The sequence below is a fragment of the Tamandua tetradactyla genome, chromosome 1, assembly GCF_023851605.1.
Source record: "Tamandua tetradactyla isolate mTamTet1 chromosome 1, mTamTet1.pri, whole genome shotgun sequence".
In the NCBI taxonomy this organism is placed as follows: domain Eukaryota; kingdom Metazoa; phylum Chordata; class Mammalia; order Pilosa; family Myrmecophagidae; genus Tamandua; species Tamandua tetradactyla.
In genome coordinates this window covers 70,010,238-70,027,689 of record NC_135327.1, presented here as the reverse complement: position 1 = coordinate 70,027,689, position 17,452 = coordinate 70,010,238, and the positions used below count along the sequence as shown (strand labels likewise).

Here is a 17,452-nt window from a genome sequence, read left to right as displayed (position 1 = left end):
TATGGGATGGGGGATGGAACTAGTTGATGTTCTGAAGAGGCTGGCCCCTCTAGGTTTCAGAACTTTCTAGTATTTCTTGTAGGGCTGGTCTCTTGATGACAAATTCAGCATTTGTTTGTGAAAATTTTAATTTCTCCCTCAATTTTTTTCTGCATGGGCAGGCACCGGGAACATGCCCATCTTTTGATACTATAAAACTATCAGAATTACTGTACTTTGGGGGTCAGATTTTTAAGCTGATATGCCATCTGATTTCCTGCTTTGTGCCTAGCAATAAACTTTTCCTCTCCTTGAACATCCTGTGTCTCAGGAATTGGTCATTTGAATGCATTGGGCAGAGAATCCACCACTTTTGTCCTGTAACACTTCTGTGGAAAATTAATGGGTCTGTGAAGATGATGCTATTGCTAGAGCCTTGAGATAAAGCCTTCTCACTGGCACCAGGAAAAAAAAAGTCTCTTGTATTTAAATTATCCTTGGCAAATGCCCATTTTGTTATTTGGGAAATACGCACATGATTCTTGTTTTCCTTTACTGGGATTGTGTTTCCCACTTCTCATCTTCAGAGGGCAGGTAGTTTTTGAGGACTAACTGTAGACCAAGGTAGGAGTGTTTTTTCTACATCATATCTGGAACTTATCCAGTCATCTTAGTGTCTCCTTCCCAGTGTGTGCAGCCCTCATGGAGGAGGGCCTAGGAGAGTGACCTGTGCCAAGTTTATTTAATCTTGTATTGGGCCCAAAACTAGGCAGGTGGTCTTACAGATATGGGGTGGGGGGTATTAATCAATGGATATGGCTAGGTTGGTCCTTTTTCTTCAATGCTAGCTGCCCTCCAGATCATTATAGAAATTCTTTTAAGTTGTTCAGTATGGTTTGCTTGATTCTAAAGTTGTCACTTTTTTTCTTTCTTTATTTTATTGGCCTTTGGAAGACAAGGGTAGTTCAGGATAGGCAAGGAAATACTGTGAATTATTCAGTAGTTTAACAAAAGCCTTAGACGTGGTGACCTCCTTCACCTTTCAAAATATAGTTCCTTCTCGCACCCCCACATTTTCCCTAGTGATTCTAAGTAATGTGCTTTTCTGCCATCTGCTGGTAGCATATTGGTCATTGCATCAAGAGTCAGACTTAAAACACACCTTAACTTTGTGAAAGTTGTTTAAATTAAAATCTATATCCTCTATTTTTGGCATATGTACCCAAAAGAATTGAAAGCAGAAACTTGAACACAGATATGCATAACAGTGCTATTCATAATGGCTAAAAGGTGGAAGCAACCCAAGGGTCTGTCAATAGATGAATAGATAAACAAAATATGGCATATCCATGCAATACAGTATTATTCAGCTTTAAAAACAAATGAAGCAATTGCTGAATCATTATATTGATATTTCATTTAATCTCCAGTGTCTTAGAGCAGCTAGAAGTAAAAACCTAAAATTGTGGAATTGTAACCCATACCAAACTCTGAAATCTGTTCTACAACTAATTGTTGCGATGTGCTTTGAAATTTATTGAGGTTTTTTTTGTATATATGTTATTTTTCACAAAAAAGAAAAAAAGTTGATTGTCATGATAAATGCAAAGCTATATGACAAAAATTAATGTAATCATGCATTGCACTAAAAAATGAAGAAGTCAAAAATCTTAAAAAAAAAGAACAAGCCAAATGAAGTTCTGATACGTACTACCACATGGATGAATCTTGATGACATCGTGTTGTAGAAATAGGCCAGACGCAGAAGGACAGATATAGTGAGACCTTAACGTATATGAAATACTTAGAATAAGCAAATTCATAGAGACAGAAAGTAGATTACAATACAGCAGGGACAGGGATAAGGGAAATAGGGAGTTATTGTTTAATGGGTACAAAATTTCTGCTTAAGGTGATGAAAACATTTGTTTCATAGATGTTGGTTATGGTAGCACCATATTGTGAATGTAATTAATACCATTAAATTGTATGCTTGACAGTGGTTAAAATGGGAAATATTGAGTAGTATATACATTATGATAATAAAAAGTTTTAAAATATATATATACTCTAGATTTTGTAGAAGCCCAAGGAAGGAAAAAATATTATAGAGGTGAATACATTTTCAAGGGAAAGGGAGTACTAAGCCTCTAAGATGAGACTAACACCTAACATTGATAAGCACTTGCCCCTTTATAGGTGAGTTCTGATCACCGGCCCATGCAACCCTCCCAGCAACCCCGTGAGGCAGGTCCTGGATCATTTCCCTCTTACGGAAAAGGAGGTTAAGACTTGTATCTCTCTAGGAATTAGTGGAGCTGAACTTAAAACCCCAGTGGTCTGAAGTCAGAGCCTGACCCTTTAACCTTCAGCACAGCTGCCTCTGTGCCAGCAGGAGATTTGGGAAGGTGTACTTGCATAATTTCTGCATTTTGTAGCTGGGAGCTAGGTGTTCCTGCAATAACCCAAACACAGGATAAATTGCCAGTTGAGTCAAGACCAGAACCCAAATAACTCTCACCCTAGTTCAGGGCTACTTAATTCACTCTACACTGATATTCATTGACTGTCTATTAGGTGCCAGGCACAGAGATCCCTGATTCCAGGGAGCTCATGATCTGTTGGCAAGAGGTTGTGAAGTGGGAGACCTTCTAGTAGGGTTGAGCTTTGAACAGCATTTAGAACTCTTTGGAGGAGTTTCCCTATAGGAAGAGCCAGCAAGGGCAAGCCCTCGAGGTGAAGGTGGAAAGCAATTAGCAATGGTTTTGGATTAGTTTTGAACTAGGTTTAAGTTCCCACTTAGAAACAGTATGAGCACAGCCAAGTTATTTTATTTTCTGGGCCCCAGTGGTCTCATTTTAAAAAGTAATTGTATTTAACTTCACAGATTTGTCATGAAGATTAAATGGGAAAGTAAGGAATCTAGCTTTCTGTCTGTCTCCTGATATATATTTTTGTAACTGTTGGTATCATGACAGCCATTTCAAAAGCATATCAAGGTCACAAAGGGGTGAAGGAACATGGTTCATGTTCAGGGTTTTAAGAACTAAGAGGGAATATCCAGGAGAGGGAATAGGAGGCAGGAAGGAGGGAAGCTGAAATGCAGAGGCTGAAGGCATCAGAACCACAGATATAGGCATGGCAGGGTCTACTCTGGGCATCTGAACATGGCCGGGCTGCAGAGGAGAGGATGAGCTGGGAGAAGCAGGAAGAGAGAAGGCGACTATTTTCACCTGTTGTGATAGTCAGGTGAAAAATAGATTTAAGGCCATCTTTGGCCACAGTCTCCAATTTTGTAAAACAAAGTAAAATAATATTATTATTTTTTCAAAGTATGGCTGTCATTTAGAAACAACCTGCCATTTGTCTTTTTTCATTTTTATGGCACCCAATTGTATGCTTAATTTATGAAGGAAATATGTTGATATAGATGAAACAGTGGTCACAAGATGATTGTGAATAAATAATTGTACTTATTTGGATTATTCCTCCATTATTTCCCACCCCCTTTAGGAATTTTTGGACTACTTGCTTCCTTTCCTTGGAAAGCTTGCTGACTGTAAGAGCTAGGGAGAACAGCTGCTTTCATCTTTGTAATCACAACATCTGTCTTGTCCCTGAGAGTGCAAATTGATAAGGCCTTCAGAAGGGGGCATCCCACAAGAGAATATTCCTATTTTTAGTTTACTAATAAAAAGTCTAAAGAATTGCCATTGCTCCTTTAAATTATAGGGATTTTAGAGTTCTCAACTCAAGCTATGCATTTGATCAATCTGAGGATCTTTAAAAACCACTACAGAACATAATTTAAGTGGTAGGGGTGAGTCTCTGGTGTCAGTATTAAAAACAATACAAAACATGGGAATGTCATGGGAAGATCATATGGGATTCATTTCAGTCATTTAGTTTCTTTCTTCTGGCCTCCCCCAAAGGTAATTTTTCTTGTTCAGGGACATGCCAGCTTGTTTAAAGAGGTCAGAATTTCTCCTCAGATACTTTGACCCCCGTAGCCTCGATGACTAACTGGTTTTAGAGAAATGAAAGTTTCTTTCCTATTTCAGTGCATTAAAGAACTTACAAATATTTATTCTCAGGGATATAGTCAGTTCAGGAATTTATTTCATATCGAGAGTGGCACATATAGCCTTATACCTGTAATTGGCAAGTCAATTACAATTGTAATCATATTTTTAAAGACCTCTCAGGAACATGGCCTTAAATTATTTTTCTTCAGTTCTTACTAACATGGGATTCTAAATACCAGACTCTTTTATAATAAATACTGGCATTGTCTCAAAATATTTGGATTGGATTCAATACTGTCCTAGAAAGTTGAGAGTGCTGTGGAAAATTGAGGGGAAAGTTGAAGACCTGTATACATTTTTGGATGGTGTTAGTGGAGATTATACAGGATTTGAAAGCATGTCCTCATCTTAGGAGGCAGGTATTTAAGTTCTCTTGAGAGAGTTATTGAAGAATGGGCTCACACTACCATGGGTATTGCAAATCTAAATTCTGTAGGGCAAGCCACAAGCTAGAAACTTAAACAAAAGAAGTGATTTTTGAAATCCAGCATATCCAAAGTCTGTAGGCAGGTTAAATCTGGAAACTCCATTGAAGGGGATGTTTAATTCCCCAGGAGAAGCTGGTTATCTGGAGAAGAGGCCAGAATTCTTCCTTCTGACTTCTGAAATCCTTAGTAATGGCTTCATGACTTCCAGTTGATTGGAGTTGTTGACTGTAGATGTCATCAACCATGGATACAATCAACTAACTACTGCTATAAATCCATCTGTAATAGTTACCGTCACAGTAGCAATCAGGCCGGTACTTGCTTGACCAAACAACTTGACACCATAACCTAGCCAAGGAGACACATGATGCTCAGTAATAACCTAGCACAGCTCAAAAACTTACTGCTCTTAGACTTCACATAGATCTCCATTCTCTCCTTTCCCTGAGTGAAGCTGATCAAAATAGGAGACTGAGTGTCAAAGGAGCATAGAGAGAAATTGATCCCCTTACAGGGCATGCCAATCAAATGAAACCAACATAGTGTACTTGCCTCTTTTTCTCATCCTCGCCCACCCCCGACTGTGCTCCTCTCAGGCTCTGGGAATGAAGTCCTTTTCACCAAGGGGCCCCTGCAAGGGATGAGAGCCTGCTGAGGAAGTCAGCTCTCACTGACTGCAGCTGCCTGGCTTCTTGCCGAGCTGGGCTCTTTGTAGGGCCAGGTCTCAGCACACAAAACGTTTTGTTATGGAAAATTTCAAACATCCACCAAAGTTGTAAGAATAGCATCAGCAATAACCTTGAACCAGCTTCAACACTTCAGCTGTGTGCATTCTTCTTTCATCAGTTGCCCCATAGACAGGGCCAAGATCCTCCCCCTCCTGGCTGGGTAGATGCTGCCTTGTTTGCAGGGTGGCCTTCTTGACCCCAGAGATGGGGAAATGTGAATATTGGTCAGTGCCTTCCTCAGGTCATGTCTGGATTACCATTTTGGAAACACCCTGGATATTACACTTAAGAATGTTTTTAATCATTTCCATATTTGCTCAACAAATCCCCCCAACACTTCCTTTGGTTTTGTAGTTTCTTTTCCTTTCATATACATCCTCCAAAACAGGACTCCTTAATCCTAGCCATTTTAGGACTAGACCCTTCGATGTATCTCCTGAAAGAAAACATTCCTTTTCCTAAGTTCTGTGTCCTGGTTCCTTTTCTTTGCCTAGTTTATGCTTACATCTAAGACACAAAATTCAGGCACAGCATCAGAAATCTATCCCAAGAGGAGCATGTTCTAGAACACCAGTACCCTGGCATACTCCCCAAGGTGGCTTTAATCTTATGCATGATCTTGAGTCTTTTGCTTATAAGAATGCAAAACCTGTTCTCTTCACTGTTCAGGTCAATCATCGGACTTTGTTGTTTGCTTTTCTCTAGCAGTCCATGCTAATAATGGGCTATTCGTGAGCAATGGGGAGTCTGACTGGCCTCCATGTGTTCTGAAAGGAAAGGCAGAAGACATGGAATTCAAGGATCTGTCCTCATCAGCTACATGGAAGAAGGTATTTCTTAGGGCTAAAATGATTCTCTATCTGGGGGAATTAAACTTTTCTTCCTGGAAATAGTACACACTTATACTACAGCCCCCAAAATAAAATAGCTTCCATATTTCAGCAATTTATTAGGTAGCATTTAATGTCATGTGAGTTTTTGTTAATAAAGCCAGTTTAAGTTTTATAGCTTAATTCTGTTGTGACAAACTAGAATGAACCTCAGAAGATAAAAGCAGAATAGCAGGACCTGCACCTCATAAGGCCCCAGCATAGGCAAGTCTCAGCGGTCACCCAAGGCACTGAAAACTCTGTGAGATTTCTTTGAAGGTTGCTATTAAAATGAGTCGGTGTTATCTGGCGGTAAAAATTAGTTGACTCATTTATCAAAATATCCAACAGAGATCAGGGCTCTAAAGGCATGGGAAAGGGGACAAGTACATCTCAGTGCAAATGAGAGGCAAGGAAATGATCTGAATGATAAGAAGAACATGGAGAGGAAAAGAGAGCAGAACAAAAACGACCCAAGTTTGACACGCATTTTTCTAAGAATGAAGTTTGACTGCAAACAGAAAATTTCTGTCAACCCAGAATTTTGCATTTACAGGTTCAAACTGAGGAAATCCAGCTCTGCAGAAGCTCCTAGAATCCCCACGTCCCTTTGCAAAGATCATCCTAGAGTTCAGTTTTTGGTATTCCACACACAGACCCGCTTTAAAAGCTTTTCTTCCACTCATGCCATGCATACCCAACAGCATAAGTGTTTGAAAATTAATTTTCTACCACTGAGAGATTTTTAACTTCTTGGTATATATATTTTTAGTATTTATCTTTGGGAGTATTTGTATGCTTAGCTGTCACTTGTGAAGAGGAAAGTCCAAAGATGTATGCTCTAGTTTGCAAGCTGCTGGAATACAATATACCAGAAACAGAAGAGCTTTTGAAAAGGAGAATTTATTAAGTTGCAAGTTTACATGTTCTAAGTCTGTGAAACTGTCCAAATTAAGGCAAGGCTATGAAAATGTCCAATCTAAGGCAACCAGGGAAAGGTACCTTGGTTCAAGAAGGCCGATGAAGTTCAGGGTTTCTCTATCAATTTGGAAGGGCACATGGCAAAAATGGCAATATCTCTTAGCTTTCTCTCCAGGATTCTTGTTTCATGAAGCTCCTCCAGGGGCATTTTCCTTCTTCAATTCCAAAGATCTCTGGCTGCATGGGCTCTCGTGGCTCTTTCCAAAATGATTCCCTCTTAAAGGACTCCAGTAAGCAACCCCACCTTGAACAGGGGGAGACGCATCCCCATGGAACCCATCTAATCAAAAGTTACCATCCACAATTGGGTGGGTCGCATCTCCCTGGAAACAGTTAAAAAACTCCCACCCAGCAATATTGAGTGAGGATGAAAGAACTTGGCTTTTCTGGGGTCCACAACAGATTCAAACTGGTAAAACATATTTCCAAATTAATGAGAAAAGATATTTAGCACAGATAAACTTCTAATGATTTGAAACAGGCGATTGGGAAGAAATTTTCTGGGAGATAGGATATTGCCTGTGTTTCTCATACCACACAATACAACATAGCTATTTACAATGACTTCCCAAAGCTTCTCAGCACTTTCTCTGGAACTTAACTTGCATCTTCCCAGATACAACGGGAAAATAGACCTCATCCATCCTGAACACCTGTTGCAGTTTTACTCTGTAGGCTCACCTGTGGAGCTTTAAAGAACACTTCCCAAACTCTACTTCAAAAGATTTTAATTAGAACACTTCCAGGTCAAGATGGCGGCTTAACAACGTGCGCATTTTAGTTCGTCCTCCAGAACAACTACTAAATAACCAGAAACAATACAGAACAGCTCCTGGAGCCACGATAGTGACCAGACACACAGCATACCCCAGTCTGGACCAGCTGGACTGGCTGCAAGCACCCCCCAGAACCGTGAGTTCCCAAAGCGGTGGCGGCCAGCGCCCCTCCCCCACAGGCCGCTTCCCAGAGGGGAAAGGAAAGGACATTACCAGCAGCAGGAACTGGGCACAATCAAATGCCAATTGTGGAACTAATTAACAAATTCTGACTACTAAAAATAGGTTCCCAGCTTAGGTGAACCTGATCAAAGTGGAGGTTGCTCATTTTTGCCCCAGTGCCAAGGGGGCAGGACTGACAGAAAAAGGGGAAAATAAAAAAGAAGGAAACAGAGGTTTTTGTGGCTGTGTGTCTACAAAGGCTTGACTGCCTCTGGATACAGTGGCAGGACTTCTCAGGCTGCAACTGCCCCAGGCATAGGCAGAAGTGAGCTCTTTTGGGGGCTTATCTGGAGCTTGTGCCTTCCCCAGGGGAGGGGTGAAGACCCATCCAGTTGGAATCCCTCCATCAAGGAATTCAGACACCAGGGCTTGGTAATTTGAAGTCATTAAAACCAGCCTACAACCTCTCCTCTGTCTCCACCACGCCCCCAGCAGAGAGAGTCTGCCAAAGTTAAAGGTACCACATCATCTTATGCTGGTGGGACCTGCAGTCAGACAAGTGCCACACACAGGGCAGGATAAGAAAAACAGAGTCCAGAGACTTCACAGGAAAGTCTTTCAACCTGCTGGGTCTCACCCTCAGGGAAAACCGACACAGGTGACTCTTTCCTCCTGATAGGAGGCCGGTTTGGTCTGGGAAAATCTGGCTGGGGTCTATAATATCTAAGTAGACCCGCCTAAGTGTGTGTGGGGGGAAGACACCACACAAGCAGGGCAAGAAACAAGAATACAAGAACTGAAAAATTCTCCTCTGTTAAACAAAATTTAAGCTAAAGGTCCAGATAAAGCTGAATGGAATGTCAAAGAACAGATAGACAACAAATTCATCCAGCAAGAAAACCCTAGAAAGAAGAAGTGAAAGCAATCTCCAGAATAAACTAATTAAGGGAAGTAAATGCCTAGATGCCAGCAAAAAATAACAAATCACATTAGGAAAATTGAAGATATGGCCCAGTCAAAGGAACAAACCAACAATTCAAATGACATACAGGAGCTGAAACAATTAATTCAGAATGTACGAACAGACATGGAAAACCTCATCAAAAACCAAATCAATGAATTGAGGCAGGATATAAAGAAGGCAAGGAAAGAACAAAAAGAAGAAACTGAAAGTCTGAAAAAACAAATCACAGAATTTATGTGAATGAAAGACACAGTAGAAGAGATGAAAAAACAATGGAAACCTACAATGGTAGATTTCGAGAGACAGAACATAGGATTTCTGAACTGGAGGACGGAACATCTGAAATCCGACAAGAAACAGAAACTATAGGGAAAAAAATGGAAAAATATGAGCAGGGACTCAGGGAATTGAAAGACAATACGAAGCGCATGAATATACGTGTTGCGGGTATCCCAGAAGGAGAAGAGAAGGGAAAAGGAGGAGAAAAACTAATGGAGGAAATTATCACTGAAAATTTCCCAACTCTTATGAAAGACTTAAAATTACAGATCCAAGAAGTGCAGCGTACCCCAAAGAGAACAGATCCAAATAGACATACTCCAAGACATTTAATAATCAGAATGTCAGAGGTAAAAGAGAAAGAGAGGATCTTGAAAGCAGCAAGAGAAAAGCAATCCATCACATACAAGGGAAGCCCAATAAGACTATGTGCAGATCTCTCAGCAGAAACCATGGAGGCGAGAAGACGGTGGGATAATATATTTAAATTATTAAAAGAGGAAAACTGCCAACCAAGAATTCTATATCCAGCAAAATTGTCCTTCCAAAATGAGGGAGAAATTAAAACATTTTCAGACAAAAAAATCACTGAGAGAATTCGTGACCAAGAGACCAGCTCTGCAAGAAATACTAAAGGAAACACTAGAGACAGATATGAAGACAGAAGAGAGAGGTGTGGAGAAGAGTGTAGAAAGGAAGACTATGAGTAAAGGTAAAAAGAAGGAAAATTAGATATGGCATATAAAATCCAGAAGGCAAAATAGTAGAAGAAAGTACTACCCATGCAGTAATAACACTGAATGTTAATGGATTAAACTCTCCAATCAAAAGACATGGTCTGGCAGAATGGATTAAAAAACAGGACCCATCTATATGCTGTCTCTACTCAAAGGACACAAGGCCAAGGACACAAATGGACATTTACACACCAATGTTTATAGCATCATTATTAACAATTACCAAGAGATGGAAACAGCCAAAATGTCCATCAACAGACAGCTGGCTAAACAAACTGTGACATTTACATAAGATGGACTATTATGCAGCCGTAAGACAGAATAAAGTTATGAAGTATGTAACAACATGAATGGACCTTAAGGACATTATGCTGAGTGTGATTAGCCAGAAACAAAAGGACAAACACTGTATGGTCTCACTGATATGAACTGACATTAGTGAATAAACTTGGAATATTTCCTTGGTAACAGAGACCATCAGGAGATAGAAATAGGGTAAGATATTGGGTAATTGGAGCTGAAGGGATACAGATTGTGCAACAGGACTGAGTATGAAAACTCAGAAATGGACAGCACAATATTACCTAACTGTAATACAATTATGCTAAAACACTGAATGAAGCTGCATATGAGAATGATAGAGGGAGGAGGGCTGGGGCATAAATGAAATCACAAAGAAAGATAGACGATAAAGATTGAGATGGTGTAACCTAGGAATGCCTAGAATGTATAATGATAGTGACTAAATGTACAAATTTAAAAAATGTTTTCGCATGAAGAAGAACAAAAGAATGTCATTACTGCAGTGTGCTGAAAATAGATGGTACTTAATAATTTAATATTTCAACTAATGTGTGAGACTAAAGCAAAAAATGTTTATTTGGTACAAATCTATACTTTGACTAGTGCATCTCCTAATATAACTTATGTAGATAGTTGATTGAACACCTTAAGTACGTGGAATTTTGTATAGGACATGAGATTTTGTTGGTTTGTCCACATGATGCCCTGATGAATCCCAGAGTGATTTGATCAGTGAGTGGAAAAGTATTTGCAAAGTCCCCTTCAGGAAATGGTGAGAACGGGGGAAAACTCAACTTCCCTAAGTTGTATTCTTGATATTCTCACAAGCAGTGTGGACAACCAAAGCTATAGGCTGAGCCCCCAGTCTTGGGGTTTGTTCATATTAAACTTAACCCCACAGGGGATAGGTCAAACCTACTTAAAATTAAGCCTGAGAGTCACCCCCAAGAGAACCTCTTTTGTTGCCCAGATGTGGCCTCTCTCTCCAGCCAACACAGCAAGCAGAATCACCACCCTCCCCCTGTCTATGTGGGACATGACTACCAAGGGTGTGGATCTTCCTGGCAGTGTGGGACAGAAATCCCAGAATGAGCTGAGATTCAGCATCAAGGGATTGAGAAAAACTCTAGAATGAGCTGAGACCTAGCATCAAGGGATTGAGAAAACCTTCTCAACAAAAAGGGGGAAGAGTGAAATGAGACAAAGTGTCAATGGCTGTGAGATTCCAAACAGAGACGAGAGGTTATCCTGGAGGTTATTCTTATGCATTAAGTAGATATCACCTTGTTATCCAAGATGTAATGGAGAGGCTGGAGGGAACTGCCTGAAAATGTAGAGCTGTGTTCCAGTAGCCATGTTTCTTGATGATGATTGTATAATGATATAGCTTTCACAGTGTGACTGTGTGATTGTGAAAACCTTGTGTCTAATGCTCCTTTTATCTACCTTGTCAACAAATGAGAGGAACATATGGAATAAAAATAAATAATATAGGAAACAAATGTTAAAATAGGTTTAGTTTGAAATGCTAGTGATCAATGAATCGATGCAAATGTTCTAAGAAATGATGAATACACAACTACGTGATGATATTGTGAATTACTGATTATACATGTTGGTGTTTTATTTGGTTTGTTAATTTTTTTAATTAATAAATAAATTAAAAAAAAGATTTTAATTAAATGGGTTAGGAGTGGCATAGGAAGTTGACGACTTTGCCCTCTCCCCTGCCCCCCCAGGAGACTCTAATATGCCGCCATGCTGAGAACCTCGCTTTCAACACAGATTGATGTCTTTTGAGTTTGACTACAGTTATTCCAAAGGCTTTGGCACTATGAAATGTTCAGTTCAGGGCAACTTTGTGTTTCCAGTGGACTTTGAAATGATATTCGCACTGTTCTTCAACAGCCTCTCCTCTCCATTCACTCAAGAGGTGGCCATGTGGTGCTTCAAGAAATAGCCAACCAAATAAAGGCTGGAGACTGATTTTCCTTTGTCAGTCTGAGTACTAAAATCCCAGAGGTGCTAGGCCGCCGCTACAGTGAATGCACCAAAGTCGCACGCTGGCCCCTGCCAATTTTTACCTTGACCTTCTTGACACTTTCACATCATGCTCTGTTGAGGAGCTAAAGTGTCTGGTGTCCTACAGTTACAGAGCTGCAAAAGGGCCCACAGCATAGTTACAGAACTCTCCCAGGTACATTTAGAAGCTAGTACAGATACGATTAAGGGCTGGATTGGAAACAAGCTGTGAACAGAAGGAAGAGTACAAGAAAAATTTCTAGGCCAGGCACCTAGAAATTTTTCTTGCATTCTTCCTTCTGTTCACAGCTTGTTTCCTGGGGCTTTCTTGGTAGGCAGAGTTAGAGTCACACTGTCCCCTGCCAGATGGGCCAGGTTCACAGGTTCACGAGGAAGGGGGTGGGGTGCTAGGCCGCCGCAACAGTGAATGCGCCAAAGTCACATGCTGGCCCCTGCCAATTTTTACCTTGACCTTCTTGACACTTTCACATCATGCTCTGTTGAGGAGCTAAAGTGTCTGGTGTCCTACAGTTACAGAGCTGCAAAAGTGCCCACAGCATAGTTACAGAACTCTTACAGTTCAGTAAGAGTTTCTCAGGAGAGAGGAAGGGGTCATTTGATATTCTGTCCCATTCTATCCCAACTTATTAATTAATTGAAACTACTTCTGATAGAATTTACCTCACGCTGCCAAATGAAACTTTATACATAATCTGATGAATGGTGACTGCTTTTGACATGCATTTCTGTAATGGAAAAATCGTTGAGAGGCAAGGGCTTTTTATGTGTGTGTGAAAAATGAGGTTGCAAACCTTAAAGAGAGGATAGTGCCTCTCCCACCTTCCTTTCAAGCTGGGTGCTCTTCCTTGCCATTTTGCACTGGTCAGGAACTTATATTTCCTATGTGATCAAAATCTACAGTTGGACAAAGTAGAGGTCAGTGACACTCTTTGATATAAGTTTCATGACATCATGATGGTATTGAGCTTCAGGCATCCCTCTGCCTACCAATGCCCCCACCCTCACACCCACCTATGCTTTAAGCTGCTTAGGCCAGGCACCTAGAAATTTTTCTTGCACTCTTCCTTCTGTTCACAGCTTGTTTCCAATCCAGCCCTTAATCGTATCTGTACTAGCTTCTAAATGTACCTGGGATGGACCATTTCTCACCACCTCCATGGTGACCCTATCTAAACTAGTCTCTTTGCCTTCATCTTTGCCTCCCAAGTCTTTTTTCAGTATAGTAACCAGACTGTTGATTCCAAAGCATGAGGCAGATTTATGCCATTTTTGTGCTCAAAACCCTCCATCTCATTCAGAATAAAATTCAAAGTCTTCTGGCTTGAAAGACCTTTTGTGTAGCCTCCACTAACTTGCTGGCACCATCCCCTGTGTTCTCTTGGAGCTCACACTCATCACCGCAGTCACACTGGCCTCTTTGAGATTCCTTATATATGGCAAGTTAATTAGAGGCTTTGACCTTGCTGTCCCTTTCCAGGAAGACTTTCCTCCCAGGCATCTCAAGTCCCTAGTCTTTGCATGGCTCTGTATGCCTCTCCCTTCAGTTCTCTGCTCAAACATTGCCTTAGCAGCATGGCCTACCATGGTCCCTCTATACAAAATAGCACCTGACTCCAGATTCCCTAATCCCTTACCCTGCTTCCTTCTTCCATACAGTGCTACCACCACCAGATGTATTTTATTTTTCTTTGTTGATTTTCTGGTTTCCGTGAGAACAGGGGAGCTTGTCCTCCTTCTTTAGGGCACGGAATAGTGCCTGACATCGTAGCAGGAGTCAATTACTAATTTTTGAAGGAAGTAATGTTCCTTTCCTCAATTTACTAGGTTTTTGTAAACAGCCCTGAAATTATTTTATTGTTTTCTCACAGAACATGTTGAAAAGAATTAGTAAAGCGACGTTAAATTTTGTCAATGGAAAAACACAGGCTGCTCCAGATTGGGATAACAGTACCAACAGGTATGTCAATTAATTGTAACAGAGACCAGGCTTTTCTAAACCTACAGCTAGGCCTTATAAAGAAAAGGTCAATGTCCAAAAGGGGGAAGAGAAATGAAACAAAATAAAGTTTCAGTGGCTGAGAGATTTCAAATAGAATAGAGAGGTCATTCTAGAGGTTATTCTTGTACAGTATATAGATATTCCTTTTTAGTTTTTAGTGCATTCGAATAACTAGAAAGAAATATCTGAAACTGCTGAACTATATTCCAGTAGCCTTGAGTCTTGAAGATGATTGTATAACTATATAGCTTTTACAATATGACTGTGTGGCTGAAATCTCATGGCTGACACTTTCTTTATCCAGTTTATGGATAGATGAGTAAGAAAATAAGGACAAAAATAAATAAACAATTATGGAGATAAGGGGCATGGAATGTTTTGGGTGTTCTTTTTCATTTTTATTTTTATTATAAGTATTTTATTTTGGAGTAATAAAAATGTTCAAAAGTTGATGGCAGTGAAAGCCTGATCTCAACTATATGATAATACTATAAACCATTGATTGTTCACTTTCAATGATTATATGGTATGTGAATATATCTCAATAAAATTGCATTGAAAACAAGAATGAGTCAGTTTCAAGTTCAAGGCTTAAACTTACGTGAACCTAGGATGAGTTAGAAAATGCATCTCTGAGATAAGAGGGATTGCAAAGAATACACAGTGTTTCAGTTTGCAATATACTAGAAATGGATTGGCTTTTACAAAGGGGATTTATTAAGTTACAAGTTTACAGTTCTAAGGCCATGAAAATGTCCACATTAAAGCATTTAAAAAAAAGAAACCTTGACTCCGAACAAAGGCCGATGGCATCTGGGATTCCTCTGTTGCATGGGAAGGCATGTGGCTGGCTGGCATCTGCTAGTCCTTTGTTCCTGGGTTGCATTGCTTTCAGCTTCTAATTCCAGTGATTTTGTCTCTGGGCTTCTGTGGGTCTTTGTTTGCTCCCCCAGGGACACATCTCTGAGCTTTCTGTGTCCTGCAGATCTTCTCTTAGTGTCTCTGGGGCATTTCTCTCTCTTTGCGTCCTTCACTTGATTTCATCACTCTGCTCTCTGTATCAGCTCTGATCTCTCTCTCTGTTTTCTGTCTTTTTTCTCTTCATAGAGGACTCCAGTAAAAGAATAAAGACCCATGTTGAATTGGGTGGGTCACATCTCCATGGAAACAATTTAATCAAAAATTCCCACCCAACAATAGGTCTGTACTCACAGGGATGGATTAGAAGAACATGGCTTTTCTGGGGTATATAAGGGTTTCAAACCAGCACAAGAGCATTTAGCCAAGATGCAAAAGAATTGTATTTTGAAACTAATCTGAAGAATGAGCTCAGCAGTGTGACAAGTTAACCTCGAATGTTGGGGGCCATCCAAGATCGTGCAGATGGGGTTACAAGACCACTTATATTATCATCATTATCATAAGATAATCAATTGTGATGGCCCATAAGTGCTGCAAAGAACAGTTAAATTAGTCACAATTCTTTCTCATCAGCTTCCAAAGTACTTGGCCTTGACTCTATGCTACTATTTATTTGTAATCTCTGTCCCTCCTTTTCTCCCCCTAACTCTCAAGAAACAAATACAACACCACACATTTATCAAAGCCTACTATGTGCTCAACAGATACAATTTCTCACCTCAGTTTGCTTAAAGTCCAGCACAGAAGACAACTCTAATACCACATGATACAAATAGTGAATGAGGTAATGCCAGCATAGACCCAAGGTATTGGAATCCAGAAAGGTGCAATTAGTTACACCTCAGGAGTCAAGGTAAGGTTGGATGGAATCAGGAATCAGTTAAGTAGATATTTGTTAGGTGAAAAAAGAAAGATATCATTCCAACAAAAAGGAAGATTAAAAAGAAAGTCAAACCTGTTAAAGAAAATAGCATGTTTTGGGAAAAGTGGGTAGTTCTGTATATCTTTGTGTTTTAACTGTCCTAGCTAGACTATGCTGCAGTAACAACCCCATTTTTAGTGGTTTAGACCAACAAAGGTTTATTTTCTTGTTAGCTGTGGCCAGCAGTGGTTCTGCAGTGCAAGACTTCTTCATTCTGGGGTCCTACCTGAAGAAGCAGCCCCTGTTGTCTATAGACTATTGTTGGGCTGAGGAAAAGAGCAATGGTACATATCACATCCACCCAGGAGACCAAGCCGATGTCAGTCATGTGGGAAAAGTGTAATTTCACAGGAAGGGCGGTGAAAGGCAGGAATAATAACAGTCTCCCTTTCTAGTGTCTGGTGGGAAACATTGAGGGTGGGGAAGGAAGGGGCAAGAAAGGCTGCAGAAAAGATGGGGCAGGCTTATTACAGTAAGCTCTGTGCCAAGGAGTTGGGCATTATCTCTCACAATTGGTATTTATGGGAGGGCTTTCAACAGAGAACTGAGGCTCAAATTAATGTGTGTTCTTGCATGACAAGCATAAAAGAGGGAAGAAAATGTGGAAGGTTGGGGCCTGTGCCATTTCCCACCAAGCTTCAGGCTACCATCCACACAATCCGGAGAGCAGATAGGAGTTGGAGCAATCTGTGCTTGCAGCCAACAGCATAACGCTGAAATGTAAGACCTAGATCATGTAAAATCCACCAATTTAGCCACAAGCTATCTTGAGATAAGAAAAATCAGTGAGGGTCATCTTATAAGAGAAACCCACTTTAACACATCTGCTCATGCTTTCCTGAATATTCCCTTCTCTGTCTTTGCAGGCAGTAGTATCTGGGAGAATGGGACCCTGCTACATGGTTTGTGACCAGTCCACTAGGTGTGTGAGCCCAAGGCTATTGACTTCCAAATTCCACTTACAATTGATAGGTTTTCCTTTTATAAGAGGGACTTGTCTATCCATCTGTGCCTTGGGATTTTGATATCTTAGTCCTTTTTTTTTTGTCGTTTGTATTCTGTGTAGCATACATTTCAAGATAGAATCCCTCAGAGTGGAATTCCTACTCCTTTTTTATTTTCCTGGAGTCTTCTCAAGCTCTAGTGTTGAGAAAACTCACTGTTTGATGCTCCAGCAGAACAATGTTCTCCTATACTAGGGCAAATTGAAGACAAATTTTACAATTTGTTTTTGAAAAATGAATTAGCCAATTTATAAATAAATATTGTTCAATTA

The 17,452-nt window shown here is 40.3% G+C and overlaps 1 protein-coding gene across 1 annotated transcript in view; it reads left to right on the top strand.

Moving 5' to 3' along the window:
- The window catches only part of PKD1L1 (polycystin 1 like 1, transient receptor potential channel interacting), a 172,752-nt gene that overhangs the window by 7,521 nt on the left and 147,779 nt on the right, over nt 1–17,452 (top strand). Inside the window, exons 3-5 of the mRNA XM_077157478.1 lie at nt 3,491–3,602; nt 5,926–6,050; nt 14,203–14,291. Coding sequence (XP_077013593.1) covers nt 3,491–3,602; nt 5,926–6,050; nt 14,203–14,291 — 326 coding nt within the window. The remainder of the gene's footprint in view (nt 1–3,490; nt 3,603–5,925; nt 6,051–14,202; nt 14,292–17,452) is intronic.